Raw genomic sequence first — 14,615 nt, 5'->3', positions numbered from 1 at the left:
GAGTGAGCGGGACACACGCCCCGCAGCTAGCGCAGGCCTGGGCGGCGTGGAGCAGAGCTGGAACCCGGGCTCTGACCCCTTCTTCCACGGGCTTGGCTGCACGTGGGGCGGGCGGAGGGGAGGCGCCAGGGGAGCCGTCCTGAGCGCACCGTTCCCTCCGCAGCCGAGGTCAAGCGTGTAGGAGACACGGTGCTGGGGATGGCCACGCAGTGTGTGCAGATGAAGAACGTGCAGAGGACCACGCCGCAGACCCTGTCCAATCTCTGCCTGAAGATCAACGTCAAACTGGGCGGCGTGAACAACATCCTGCTGCCCCAGGGGAGGTGAGGCCGGCCTTCCGCCGCGTGTGCGCGGGGCAGCTGGTGCGCGACTCTCCAGCTGGGGGTGGGGGTGGGGCCCCGCCGGGGCCGGCGTCCGCTTCCCTGGACAGTGGGGTGAAGGAAGCGAGTAGGACGCGGGTCTCGGATACTCTCGGTCCAGGGGACCAGGGCCATCTGCAGGCCACTGAGGACTGGGTGCAGGGGCCCGAGGAGAAGGGACTTCTTACCCCGTCCGGGGCCGGGGGTCCCACACGTGAGATGTGATGGCTGCCCTGAGCGGGGGTGGCTCTGCCACGAGGGGTCGTTGGACTCGCTCAGTTCACTCAGCGGCAGGTTCTGTGTTTATTGAGCGCCTACTGTGTGCAGAAGCCCTAGCCTTCCAGCGCAGGCCCCGGTGAGAGGGTCCAGAAACGCACTTCCCAGGTGAGCAACAGTGACACAGCGGAAGGGACAGGAGCTCAGAAGGGTGAGGGTTTCACAGGGGAGGTGGCACTAAGCAGACTGCAGCCACTGGAGGGGGCGGGATCACGTGGGCGCCTGGGAGGAGAGCAGTCCAGAGGGCACAGGCCGTGCAAGGGCCCTGTGGTACAGCCTGCCAGGAGTGCGGCAGGTGTTCCACTGAGAGACTGAGGGGCAGAGGGCTGCTGGGGGGCCTGGCCCTCCCTCCGGGGGAGCGCATCCATGGGAGGGAGGTTCACGAGTGGAGGTGTAGCTCCGGTGACCTCGTTCTAAAAGGCGACTCCAGCTCCGGGTGGAGTGGGGACCGGGCCCTCCTGCGTTGTCCCAGGAGAGGTGCTGGGGCACGGCTGGGGCGGGATGGTCTGTGAATGGAAGAGGAGACTCGAGAGTGAGTCCGAGCCTGCGCCTCTGGGGCGGTTAGGCAGCAGTGGATGAGGAAGCTGGGCTGTGCGTCAGCCTCCCAGGGGAGACACTGGGGGTGGGGGGGGGAGGGGAAACAGAGGCCTGGTGTTGGTGGGGTTTGTTCAGGGATCCTCACGTGGAGGTGGTATTTAAGGCCTCTAGGCTGGAGAGAAGCCCCAGGGCAGGGTGTAGATAGGAAGGACATCCAAGCCCTCGGCCTGGGGAGTCCGGGGTTGGAAAGGCAGCACTGGGGCCTGGTGGGGTCGGGGGAAGAGCCAGTGCGTGGCCGTGTCACTCGGTGCCAACCGGCCAAGTGCGATGAGGTCCGAGGCTCCACCATGGGACTGGGGGACGTGTGCAGGTCGTTGTGCAGGTCGTCGGTGACCTTGCAAAGAGGAGTCTCGTTGCCATGGCAGCACGAGGCCTGCTTGGGAGGCAGTAAAGGGATCGGCTAATTCCGGGAGCTTTGCCACAAGGCGAGCAAGGGAAGTGAGGGAGCTGTGGGAAGAGAGTGGAGTCCGGAGGCAGGTGTGGTTCTGCTGGTGTAAGGTGTGAGTCATAACTGCATGTGTTGTGCTGCGTTGCTCCCGGGACCCATCCAGGATTGGGGGAGGGGGCAGCAGGGAAGAGCCACGGGGTGGGGGTGGGGGTGGGGGGCAGGCGCAGGGTGGGCGGGAGAGCACAGGCCGTCAGGGAAAAGAGGCGAGTGAGGCACAGAGAGAGGAAGCTCCAGGGCGCACAGCCGGTGAGACTAGGACCCGCCGGCCGGCTCGAGAGCCGTGCCCCCAACGCTGGCGCTTCAGGGTCGTGACCGCTGGGGTGCAGCCGGCGCTCAGAAGACCCAGGGAGAGAGCTTAGAGCAGTACTTCTCACCTGGGGCGGTGTCGCAGCCCTGGGAGTGTGTGGTCATGTCTGGAGGAGATGCAGGGGTGTCGGGACGGGGGCTGGCCTCTAACGGGTAGAGAACAAGGGTGCTCCTGGGCACCCTGCAGCGCGGCTGCAGGTCCAGGGTTGGGTAACAAACCGTGGGACTCTTTGTACGTATAATTATCTTGGAATTTTCAGCCGTCTACGTGGGTAGAACCCTCATGTCCCTGAGCCCAGCCACAGCAGCTGTCGGCACCTCAGCCCTCTCATTCAGTCTACACTCCACCTACACCCTCTCCCCCACCGCCTTATTCTGAAGCAGATCTCACACCAAGCATCTTTTCACCCGTAAGGTTTCTGTACATGCGACTGAAAGCTAAGGAGCCCTTACAGACACGGCCACCGTACCCTTAGCGCACGGAGTAACGCTGGTGCCAGCACCCGGAGAGGTCCGGGCAGTGTCCCCGAGCCTTGGCCTCTGACGCTCCCGCATCCCCTCACAGGCCTCCGGTGTTCCAGCAGCCCGTCATCTTTCTGGGGGCGGATGTCACACACCCCCCTGCCGGGGATGGGAAGAAGCCGTCCATCGCCGCCGTGAGTATCACCTCCTGCCGGGTCCCGTTGGTCTGTGTTCCTGCGTGATCGGCATCTCCATGCTTCTTGGCCCTTTCCTTGTCTGAGCAGCATCAACAGTGCAGCAGGGCGGCCCCGTGGGGTCATGTCCCTGGCACTCGCTGTCTGGTTCCCTCTGGGCGGCACCTGCAGGCGATTGGTTTCAGGCCAGCTTGCCTTTGGGACACCCGTCACTCTTAGGGGTCGGAATCTTGGAGTGTCGTGTGTAGAGGCGCACATGGCTTTGGGAAAACAGTGTGCTTGAAGGAATTAGGAACACTGTCACTGTCACTGTCGCCAGGTACCTTCTCTGGGCTGATGTAATTCAGCCACATCTAATCACAAGCAGAATTAGGGGTTCAGAACAATTGTTGATTTTCTTATTAGGTCCCTCGGGAAAACCTTTACTCTTTGGAACACGTTTATAAATGCTACAGCCACGCATTCAGAAGAATCGTAAAGGTGGTGGGTTTGCATGTGACGAGCCCTCTCCTGGACCCCCTTCACCCCTAGAGCGGGGGCCCTCGGGGCTCCTGCTGACCCGTGTTGCCCCGCAGGTCGTGGGCAGCATGGACGCCCACCCGAACCGCTACTGCGCCACCGTGCGCGTCCAGCAGCACCGGCAGGAGATCATCCAGGACCTGGCGGCCATGGTGCGCGAGCTTCTCATCCAGTTCTACAAGTCCACACGCTTCAAGCCCACCCGCATCATCTTCTACCGAGACGGTGTCTCCGAGGGGCAGTTCCAGCAGGTCGGCCGTCTCCCCCGCGTTTTCCCTGCCCTCTTCTCGGTGTCTTAAACTCACCTGTTTCTCGGCAGGACGGCTCCTTGGGTTCGCTAATGAAGACGGTGGGGTGGGTTTTTGTTTTGCCCCCAGGTTTATCTGGTCCCCGTGTGGGCGGTAGTGATGGACTTGGGGTTGTCAGGGGCCTGCTGCAGGTGGGGCGGAGAGGCCTGTCCAGGCGGACCCGGTCCAGAACACGCCAGCCAGGGGCCCTTCCCGGCTCCACGTTTTGCCTTGTAGGCTGTGGGGGGTCTCTGTGGGGCAGGGACACCACTGTGGCTTGGGGGTCACCTCTGTCTGCAAAGGAGGGGGCGGGCCGGAGTGAGGAGAGCGCAGAGCAGGGTGAGGAAAGTGGCCGGGCGGAGGGTAGGTGGGAGCCCTTTGGAAATAGTCAGTAGGACGCAGCCACTGTTTGGACGTGGAGGGAGAGGCGGCACCTTAGGTGGCGTGTGGGGCATCGCCTTGAGGAAGCGTCTGGAAGGCAGGGGAGCCTCTTGGACACCGGGGCACTGGAGGAGGGGCAGGTGAGGACCAAAGGGGGTTGTTGCTGTGCTCCAGGTGAAAGCCACCCGCAGCACCTCCAAGCCGAGGGGAGTGTGGGCAGCGGCGGATCCGTCCGACCCTGGAACTCGGGGGATTGATGCCCTGCGTGTGTCCATGCTTGGCCAGGGCTAATGCCACCTCCACCCCTGCCGCGTCTCCAGTGCACGCTTCGTCGAGAGACAGTAGCGGGGAAGGCAGAAGTATCCGATGCTGCAGGAGACCCACCCGGACAGAAAGACATCCTAAGAGGCACTCCAGTGTGTCCCAAGGCCCCAGGCCACCCTGCTAGGCAGGTGGGGTGGCACGTGACCAGGCGCGGGTGCCAGTGCCTTCCTGGTCCAAAGTAGGGGCAGCTGAGGCCACAGCGGGCGAGGGGGTGGCTTGAGGTTCCTTGACCGTCTGGTAGCTCTTGGCCAGGGCCCCTGATTCAGAGCTTCTGTGGGAACCTGGGTTGGGGGTTCCTGTGCCGCCTCTCGGGTCCAGATCCAGCTTGTGCCAGCCGGCCTCGAAGCCCCTCTTATACAAAACCGTCTGGTTCCCTCCGTTGGGAGATGTTCTCCCCTCTTCTGAGCACCCGTTCACCCTCTGTCATGGGCATTCTTACTACAGAAGAGGGTTTGTGTCATCCTCCGTTTTTCTCTCTCGGTGAACGCACTCCACATCTTACAGAATCACCACAATGGGGTTTCTGGACCCAGAACCCAAGACATATTTTTGAGACACATCGCAGCACAATATTTGACAAGGGCAGTTGCTGAAACCTGAGGTGTTGGTCCCTGTGGCAGCCGTCAGCCCCCGTGCCGGGCTGGGTGCCTGTTCATCTCTGCCACAGGTGGGGGAGCAGAGGCAGCGCCAGCATCCTTGTACCCTAACTCCTGGCGCTTCGCAGGTGACTTTAGTCTTCACTGCAAGCTTGCAAGGTGGGATGTTCCCATTTTAAAACTGAAAAAACTGGGGATCAGACAGGGTGCGTGGCTTTCCAGAGCCACACGGTTGCTTAGTGGTAGAGCTAGGATTTGACCTCAGGTCCAGCTCCTAAGCCAGTGGGTTTTTGGGTTTTTTTGTTTTGTTTTGTTTTTTACTAGATTCTCTCCATCTTCTCCAATCCAAAAATAAGCTGTTGGATTGATCTGTTCATGTGTGTGTTTCCCACAGTGTCTCATGTCCACGGTGGGTGGTAGCACTTAGAACATTCCAGAGCCTGCGCTCAGCCTGTTTCTCCGTTATCTAACCTAAAACATTTAACCACGAAACCTGGGTATCGTTTGCTCCATGATATTATTGAAGAAACAGGCTCAGAGAGACAGAATCACACAGGTAACAGCAAGCTAGTGGAACTACAAGCCTTAACGTAAACATGTATCAAACATACACGTGATTAAGGGATTCATTCCAAGATAGCGAGAGGCCTGAAAACATAATAATGATCCTCAAAAGTGTTCTCCTTGGGCTCCCCTGGTGGCGCAGTGGTTGAGAGTCCGCCTGCCAACGCAGGGGACGCGGATTCGTGCCCCGGTCCGGGAAGATCCCACATGCCGCGGAGCGGCTGGGCCCGTGAGCCACGGCCGCTGAGCCTGCGCGTCCGGAGCCTGTGCTCCGCAACGGGAGAGGCCATGACAGTGAGAGGCCCATGTACCGCGGAAAAAAAAAAAAGTGTTCTTCTTTCTTTCCATAGGTTCTTCACCACGAGTTACTGGCTATCCGAGAGGCATGCATTAAGCTAGAAAAAGACTACCAGCCGGGGATCACGTTCATAGTGGTCCAGAAGAGGCACCACACTCGGCTGTTCTGCACCGACAAGAACGAGCGGGTGAGTGTCCTCGACCCTGGGCTGTGCAGCCTCGAGGGACACGGGTCTCACGCCCTGCACCACCTCCCAGGCTCTTGGGAGACCCGGCCCTTCGTGGCGACGCAGCCTGAGACGTTGGAGAAGGGCTCTCCTCAGTTTGGTGAGAAGTTTGAACCTGCAAACCCCACAGGTCCAGGATAGGTCCAGGCAGATGTCATTTATCCGATAAGGAAATTACCAAAGGTGAGGTTTCAGGGCCAGTTAGCAACCATGGTCATAGACAGCATAGTGTAAAGAACGCGGGAGAATGCAGTAAAGTGGGGAGCCCACGGGGTGGTTGGAGTGCTGGAAGAGGGCCTGGGGAGCTCACTCAGGGGTCTGGTCTGGAGAACACTGACAGACAGCGGTGTCCAAGCTCCTCATCCCTCTCCTGGCTGCTCCAGAACAAGAACCACGAGCATGCAGGAGACTTAAGACTTGTAGTGGTAACTGCTGAGAATTGTCCACAGTTGGAGAAAGATCAGAACCCTTAGGTTAAAAGGCCTCTCCTGTTCCCAACAGGATAAATAAAAATAAATCCATACCTAGACACATTGTCCTAAAACTGCACAGCGTCAAAGTAACTGCATGAGATAAAAGACCTCCCAGAAGGGAAGGACATTCCATCAGACTGTCCGCCAGCGGGGCTGGAAGCCGGGCGTTAGTGTCCACGTGGTGCAGCCCACTAACGCCACAGTGGCACCACAGCACCGAAAATGCTTCTTGCCTAAATGGAAGACAAAATGCAAATTGAGAGTCAATAGCGAGGAAAAGGGGTACTTTGTCATGATCACCGAGAAGACAGAACAGCTGTGACGTGGATGTACCTCACGCCATGACCTAAAAATATGTAAAGAAAAAAAGTAAAGCAAAAACAGGCAGAATTTTAAGGAGAAATTGACAAACACACCGTCAAAGAGGTCTGTTTTAACAGACCACCATCAGAAAGTGAAACAGGGACAAGTTAGTAGAAACTGAAAATGGGAAGAAAGGAATGAGCCAGACCTGACAGACAGAACTCTGCCTGTGACAGCTGAGCTCACGCTGAGGGCTTACAGGAGCTGGCGTTGTCCCAGGTCACAAAAGAGGTCTCAGGAGATTGCCAAACCTCAGTATTCTACAAACCACATTTTTTAAAAAAAAATAATTTATTTGGGGGGGGGCTGCGCTGGGTCTTCGTTGCTGCACGCAGGCTTTCTCTAGTTGCGGCGAGCGGAGGCTACTCTTCGTTGCGGTGCGCGGGTTTCTCATTGCGGTGGCTTCTCTTGTTGTGGAGCACGGGCCCTAGAGTGCTCAGGCTTCAGTAATTGTGGCATGTGAGCTCAGTAGTTGCAGTGCACGGGCTCTAGGGCACGTGGGCTCGATAGTTGCAGTGCACGGGCTCTAGGGCACGTGGGCTTCAGTAGCTGCGGCGCTTGGGCTCAGTAGTTGTGGCTTGTGGGTTCTAGAGTGTAGGCTCAGTAGTTGTGGTGCATGGGCTTAGTTGCTTGACGGCATGTGGGATCTTCCCGGACCAGGGCTCGAACCCGTGTCCCCTGCATTGGCAGGCAGATTCTTAACCACTGCGCCACCAGGGAAGTCCCCAAACCACATTTTCTGTTACGTAGGAAAAAGCGTAAGAAAACTTAAAATTTTGATTTCAAGCCCACTGCAGGGCTTCCCTGGTGGCGCAGTGGTTAAGAATCTGCCTGCCAATGCAGGGGACACGGGTTCGAGCCCTGGTCCGGGAAGATCCCACATGCCGCGGAGCAGCTGAGCCCACGTGCCACAACTACTGAAGCCCGCATGCCTAGAGCCCGTGCCCCGCAACAAGAGAAGCCACCGCGATGAGAAGCCCTCACACTGCAATGAAGAGTAGCCCCCGCTTGCTGCAACTGGAGAAAGCCCACACACAGCAACAAAGACCCAGTGCAGCCAAAAATAAATAAATAAATGTATTTATTTAAAAAAAAAAAAAAGAAAGAAAGCACTGCATTAAAAATGTAAAGAGAATAATCAATTGTGAAATGATTAGAAATGAACAAAAACGAGAATTTCATATCAAACCTTGTGCAGTGCACTAAAGCAGGCATTTACAGGTAAGAGTATAGACATAGGTGTTTTTGTTGTGAGACAAGAAAGAGAGCCATGAATAAGTCTGAAGCTACAGGAAGGATGTCAGTCCCAGTGGTCAAGGGAAAGCTGAGGAGTTGGTGTGCATAGGCCCCTTGCCACCTCAGCCTGCAGGCTTCTCTTGCCAGGAGTCGGGAGGGCTCAAAGTCAGCTTATTCCAGCACCCCACTTTCTCTCTCAGAATAGAAAATCGTGAACTAGAAAATGAAGAAGCAATAGAGCATATTAACGCAAGCAAGAGGTACTTCTCTGAAGATAGATAAACCCAGCAAGACTCAACAAAAAGAACACTTGTAATTACGTTGGGAACAGAAGGGGAACAATGGCTGCAGAGGGAGTGTGTGTTATTTGAATCATAATGGAATGATAACAACTTCATGACAACACATTGGAAAACTGAGAAGAAACAAACACTTGTTTGTAGAATTACATAAGTTACCAAAATCAGCTGAGTAAGATAGTCCAGTCATTGTTCCAAAAGGCATCAGGCCCAGAGAGCTTTACAGGCAAGCTTTACTAAGGCTTCAGGAATAGATTACCTTAAAGTGTGACAGAGCATAGGAAAAAGGGGGAAAACTACTTAGCTTATTTTATGAAGTTAGTCCAGAGATTTTTACAGGCAAGCTTTACCAGACCTTCGAAGAATGATCTTGTATAAAGTATTTCAGAGAACGGGAAAAGTCGGGGGGACTCACATTATGAGGTTAGCCTGATAAATACCAAATGTCAAGGATGTGGGTGCCGTGATGAGGAGCAAAGGGTCTGGAGCCGGATAACCTGGCTCCAATCCACCCCCTCAGCATCCTGGCTACGTGACCACAAGCTGTCAGCCCCTCTACCCCCTGGACCACCTTCTGAGGATGTTGGGAGGGTTCGCGGAGCTAACACGCAGAGCACTTAGCACAGAGTAAAGGCATTATTATGAAGAGGACTCTCCTACACTTCAGATGGGAATACAAATGGGTAACCAACTTGGAACGCTGTTTGGCAATTCTAGAGATCTACCCTGGAGGAACTCACACACTTGTGTACAAGAAGACATGTATTCTGTAAGAATATTCTGGCAGTATTGTTTATAATAGCAAAAAATTAATCTGTTAACAGGAGAAAAGGTGGTAATGTATTTATATATTGGCACTTATACAGCAATGAAAAATAATAAACTATATCTACCAAATGACTACATCTCAAAATTGTAATACAGAGCAAAAACAGAAAGTAGCAAAACATAGGATACATGTATACAGTTTTGTTTTTTTAATAAATTTATGTATTTATTTTACTTATTTATTTTTGGCTCACTGGGTCTTCGTTGCTACGCATGGGCTTTCTCTAGTTGCGGTGAGCAGAGGCTACTCCTCGTTTTGGCGCGCCGGCTTCTCATTGCAGTGGCTTCTCTTGTTGTAGAGCACGGGCTCTAGGTGCACGGGCTTCAGTAGTTGTGGCTCTAGAGTGCAGGCTCAGTAGTTGTGGCACATGGGCTTCGTTGCTCCGTGGCATGTGGGATCTTCCCAGACCAGCGCTCAAACTCATGTCCCCTGCATTGGCAGGCAGATTCTTAACCACTGCACCACCAGGGAAGCCCCTACAGTTTTAAAATCTGCAAAGTAACACAATATAGTGCTAACGGAGACCTAAATGTGTAGCAGAGAATAAAAGTATGTGTAGGAATAATAAAGTCTAGATTTGAGACTGCCGCATGGAAGGGATACAAATGTAGGCACTCTTTTCAAATATTTTACTTATTTTAAAAATCTGGGACTTCCCTGGTGGTGCAGTGGTTAAGAATCCTGCCTGCCAATGCAGGGGACACGGGTTCGATCCCTGGTCCAGGAAGATCCCACATACTACGAAGCAACTAAGCTCGTGCGCCGCAACTACTGAGCCTGCATGACTAGGGCCCGTGCTCCGCAACAAGAGAAGCCACCGCAGTGAGAAGCCCACGCGCTGCAACAAAGAGTAGCCCCCGCTCACCACAACTAGAGAAAGCCCGCATGCAGCAACAAAGACCCAACGCAGCTATAAATAAATGAACAAATAAATACACAAATAAATAATCTGAAGGTATAAAAAAAGGTTGAGAAGAAGTAAAAACACACACACATCTGCAGGTGCAGAGGGGTTACACTGGAGATTCTCTTTTTTGTATGTATATTTGAAATTGCACGAGTAAAAAAAAAAAAAATCAATCAGTGACTTCGTGACTGATTGGGAGTTTTGCTGTTTCAGTAGCGTAGCTGGATGTTTGGTGGTTTTTCGATGCTAGAGTGTAAACTGAGAGTTAAGTGGTTTGGTAGAATTTGTAGTCCCTCCCACACCCCAGCTCCTTGGATGGCCTCTGGTGGAGCAACCCGCCCTCCCTGGTGGTGGTGATTGAACCCCTGGTAGAGTGGGGAAGTTCTTGACAGCTGTCAGGGTTTTCTAGCTCTTCTGCCTTGAGTAGTGTGTGTGTGTGTGTGTGTGTGTGTGTGTGTGTGTGTGTGTTTGTGTGTTTGTGTGTGTGTGTGTGTGTGTGTGTGTGTGTGTGCGCGCGCGCACACGCAGGCGCACATGGGCAGGTGACGGCTGTCACGTGTCCGTCGTCTGGTCTTAGATTTGTTATGTCGGTGACAGTTTCCATCGTGGCCTCAACAATAATGAAGACCCTTCACGTGGCCCACGCACATGCTTCAGTGAAGGGAAGACTCTGCATTTCCCTCAGGGGCCTTTATGAGATGGCGAAAAATAACCCCAGCCCAAAGAGAACAGGAATTAATTTGATTTCAGTTGTTAGTATATGTTAAATTTTAATGCCATGGCACTGAGCAAATGTATTGGCCAATTTAAAGACGTCAGAGCAGAAGGCAGTGCGGCTGCGTCTTGCCTGCTTGCCTGCTTGCTTTGCCCTGTTGTCCCCTGGGCGTGTCTAATGGGCTCCTGTGTTGCTGAAGGTGGGGAAGAGCGGAAACATTCCAGCAGGGACGACCGTGGACACAAAAATCACCCACCCGACCGAGTTTGACTTCTACCTGTGTAGTCATGCTGGCATCCAGGTAAGGACAGAGGGTCCACTTTGCACAGTCTTGGTTGGTGTCTCTGGGGTGTCGTCCACACATTCGGCAAACACCTGCAGAGCACAAACCTTGTGCCAGGTGCTCCCGTGGGCACTGGGGATGTGGTGGTGAACAGCACGGATGGGGCGCCAGTCCATCCCAAGGGGACGCAGGCGGTTGACCAGTGAACCGTGGAGGCCGAGAACCATCAGGTGTTGCGGATGGAGGACCCACTGGGGTGCTGTGCTGGGCCGGGAGTGGGTTCCCATTTTAGCCGAGATGAGGTCCAGGAAGAAGGAGCAGTGAGCGTGAGGGCCAGGCAGGCTGGCGGGGACAAGTGGCGTCCCTGTGTGCTTGGAGTTCGGCGAGCTGGATGGGGTATGAGAGGTGACGGAGCGGCGGGGTCAGCCTTGCGTGCCCGCCACGCACGGGCACTGGTGTGCGGGGAAGGTCAGCACGTGGCATTCCTTGTCCCTCCCGGCGAAGAGACCCACAGCTTTGCCACAAGTGATTCTGAGAGGATGCTGCCACCTCAGAGGTGCCACGTCCAGCGCACCTGTTGTCAGAGCTGAGCCACCAGCATCTGCGAGGCTGTACCCCTTGGGACAGGAGGGACTTAGCTCCGGGTGCCCGTCCTGCTTCACCACAGAGGGGCTTTTGGGTGTTTCAAGTTATAAGTGAGGACTTAGATATCCATCCCCAAGGGATTTGAACTTAAACTTGGAGGGCTTGCCGTAAACTTTGTACTTCTGCCACGGGAAATACACCTGCACGTCCTTCACGTCACCGTGGCTCTAGAACAGGACTTGGCAAACTGGCCTGTGGGCCGCACCCAGCCTGCAGCCTGTCAGGGTGCAGCCTGAGGGCTGAGCCGTGTGTACATTTTTAAAGGTTGTTAAAAAGGAAGAAGAGGAACGTGGCTCAGAGAGGACGGAGGCTTCGCAGTGTTTCCCGGGCACGTCTGTCCCCGCGATGGCTTCCGTGTTGGGCGGGCGCTCTTTCTGTGCAGGCCAGCCCGGCTTCCCTCCTGGTGGGTGGAGCCCTCTCCCCCCCGCCCCGGGGCCTCTGGTTTGTTTAAGGGGTAAACCTGCCTCCCTGCATTTTCTGCACAGGCACTTTCTAATGGGGGAAATCTCGCACTGGAGACGTTTAAGTGCTTTGACAAAATGGGCCTCAAGGGGTCCTGCTCTGCTGTGGTTGCCATGTCCTCGGCACACCCTCTGATACAAAATACCCCACTGCCCGCAGGCCCCCGTGACAGCCACCGATTAAATGCTGAAAGTGGGGCGCAGAATGTGTGCTTCATCAGAGGATAAGAGCGTCTGCCGCTCACCAGTCTCCGGGGGCCTGAACACAGACAGAGAGTCAGGAAGGGCCTGCTTGTTGGCTGGCTTGGGTTGAGTGGCAGGGAAGGCAGGTGGGGAGAAGCCAGAGAAAGGCCCTTCCCTCAAGCGCGCTCCTGGCTGACGGGTCATGGGTGCCCCGGCGAGCAGTGCAGCGGCTCTGCCGGCACCTGAGCCCCGGCAGGCATGGGCCAGGCGACCAACCCCACCTCCTTCAGTTTTGAAAGATTCCACACCGCACAAAATAAATATATGTGCAAACTCCCATTTTAAAGGCGTTAATATGTAACTTATTAGAGATTTCTTCTTGCCTTTATAAATAAAGCATTGTAGAAAACCTAGTATGTACAAATGACATTATCCTCCAAACAACCATCTCTGTATTATATCTTTCCTATGAGTTTTCTCTACACAAATAATTGTGTGTATAGTCTGTTATTTTACCAGTAGGGGGTCATAGAATATGTGGCTCTGATGCCCGTTTATAATGATACATAGTAGGATAATATAAATACCTTCTTGCCACTGAACGTCCTCCCACTGTATCCTCTGTGAAGGATTCTACCGTGGGGTGGAAGCACAGCTTCTCTCGGCAGCACCCTTTGCAGGTGAGTTCTGGACTTCTCTCTTGCATGTTTACCTCTCTGACCCTCTGATCTGCTTTTAGGGAACAAGCAGGCCTTCCCACTATCACGTGCTTTGGGATGACAATCGTTTCTCTTCCGATGAGCTGCAGATTCTCACCTACCAGCTGTGTCACACCTACGTGCGCTGCACGCGCTCCGTGTCCATCCCGGCGCCAGCATACTATGCTCACCTGGTGGCCTTCCGGGCCAGGTACCACCTGGTGGATAAAGAGCACGATAGGTGAGTGGCACGCCCTTCCTGGCTGGGGTCGTTTCTGCAACAGGCTTTGGCATCTGCTTTTCTGGAATGGGAAGCAGTGGGGTCCCAGTGGCTGGAGCCGACCGTGACACAGACACCCAAAAGCTAGCATCTTCACCGCCATTTGTTAGCTGTGTGGCTGCCTCCCCAGATGGCTGGTGCGTGGTCCTAACTTAGCTATCAGTGTGCTGCCTCATGGTGCGTTAAAGGCTGCGCTCTCTCTCTCTCTCTCTCTCTCTCTCTCCCCCTCTCCCTCCCCTCTCTCTCTCTCTCTCCCTCCCTCCCTATCCCTATCCCTCTCTCTCTCTCTCTCTCCCTCCCTCCCTCCCTCCCTCCCTCTCTCCCTCCCTCCTTCCCTCCCTCCCTCCCTCCCTCCCTCCCTCTCTCTCTCTTTCTCTCTCTCTCTCTCTCTCTCTCTCTGTCCCCCACCCCCACAGTGCTGAAGGAAGCCATACCTCCGGGCAGAGTAACGGACGAGACCACCAGGCGTTGGCAAAGGCAGTCCAGGTCCATCAGGACACGCTGCGCACCATGTACTTTGCTTGACATGTTTTAGTGTTTACGATTGTGTACCGAGTTGGATTCACATGAGACCAGCTACACTCAGACCAACAAATGCCCAGCCCTTCCGTGACAGCCAGCATCGAACATGAAACGCCATTGATTTTAGTAGATTCTCCACTTTCCAGAATGCCTTCCGTCCCAGATTTCAAACTTGGATTTTGAACTGCAGACCTGTATGAGACCCCATTGTCGTAGGAAATATGGTTTGCCAAAATCTTATAAGCTGCTTATGAAAATAGAGTCCCGTGTTTCCTAAAAATCTCCTAAAACCAGTCTATGAACTCAGGGCTTTAAAACATTTTTAATTTATTTGGTCGTTCGATTTACTTGTTTTTAACACATGATTCTATATGAAATTGATGGGCTCAAACTAGCTGTGAACGTTCTGTGAGAGTGAAAGCAACATAAAACACATTGTGGTTTTAAAGCCTTGAACATTCTGATGCTGTCACTAAAGTTTATTTCAGAGTGACACCTGTGTGCTCCTGACCTGGCTCCCACCAGCTGTCCGGGATCCGAGGGCAGGGGCCAGGCGAGGCGCCCTGGTGTCTCTCGTTCTGCCACTGCCCGCCTTTCACTCAGCCCGAAGGAAGGAGGGGTGGCAGAAGGTGGGCCGTGTGTGTTTACAACATTTATAGGTCCAGAGGGATTGGCAGACAAGTGCCATTTTAATAAAAATTTATTTAAAAAAAGAAAAAAGACAATATGCCGACAGTCTAATCATAAGATTTGTCCTATAGGACTGTGACATTTATTTTCCAAAGTTTCTAAAGAATACGGGTCTGTGGTGATAAATACAGTACAATCCTTTTTCACTGTTATGTCTTTAATGTAAGAGAAAAGTATATATATCTGGTTTGCAG

The 14,615-nt window shown here is 54.1% G+C and overlaps 1 protein-coding gene across 2 annotated transcripts in view; it reads left to right on the top strand.

Annotated features, from left to right (window-relative positions):
* AGO2 (argonaute RISC catalytic component 2) overlaps positions 1–14,192 on the top strand; it is a 97,314-nt gene extending 83,122 nt beyond the window's left edge. The window contains exons 13-21 of one of the 2 annotated variants that reach the window (XM_060127347.1): positions 164–323; positions 2,552–2,642; positions 3,048–3,122; positions 3,218–3,412; positions 5,664–5,798; positions 10,859–10,960; positions 12,861–12,911; positions 13,040–13,170; positions 13,626–14,192. In XM_060127347.1, coding sequence (XP_059983330.1) covers positions 164–323; positions 2,552–2,642; positions 3,048–3,122; positions 3,218–3,412; positions 5,664–5,798; positions 10,859–10,960; positions 12,861–12,911; positions 13,040–13,170; positions 13,626–13,734 — 1,049 coding nt within the window. In that variant the 3' untranslated portion in view covers positions 13,735–14,192. Of the gene's footprint in view, positions 1–163; positions 324–2,551; positions 2,643–3,047; positions 3,123–3,217; positions 3,413–5,663; positions 5,799–10,858; positions 10,961–12,860; positions 12,912–12,970; positions 13,171–13,625 lie in introns of both variants that reach the window. The other variant, XM_060127348.1, reaches the window with a different exon arrangement.
* The last annotated feature ends 423 nt before the right edge of the window (positions 14,193–14,615 follow it).

This window comes from Lagenorhynchus albirostris, chromosome 17, assembly GCF_949774975.1.
Source record: "Lagenorhynchus albirostris chromosome 17, mLagAlb1.1, whole genome shotgun sequence".
NCBI classification, from domain to species: domain Eukaryota; kingdom Metazoa; phylum Chordata; class Mammalia; order Artiodactyla; family Delphinidae; genus Lagenorhynchus; species Lagenorhynchus albirostris.
This window is presented reverse-complemented; position numbering and strand designations above follow the sequence as displayed.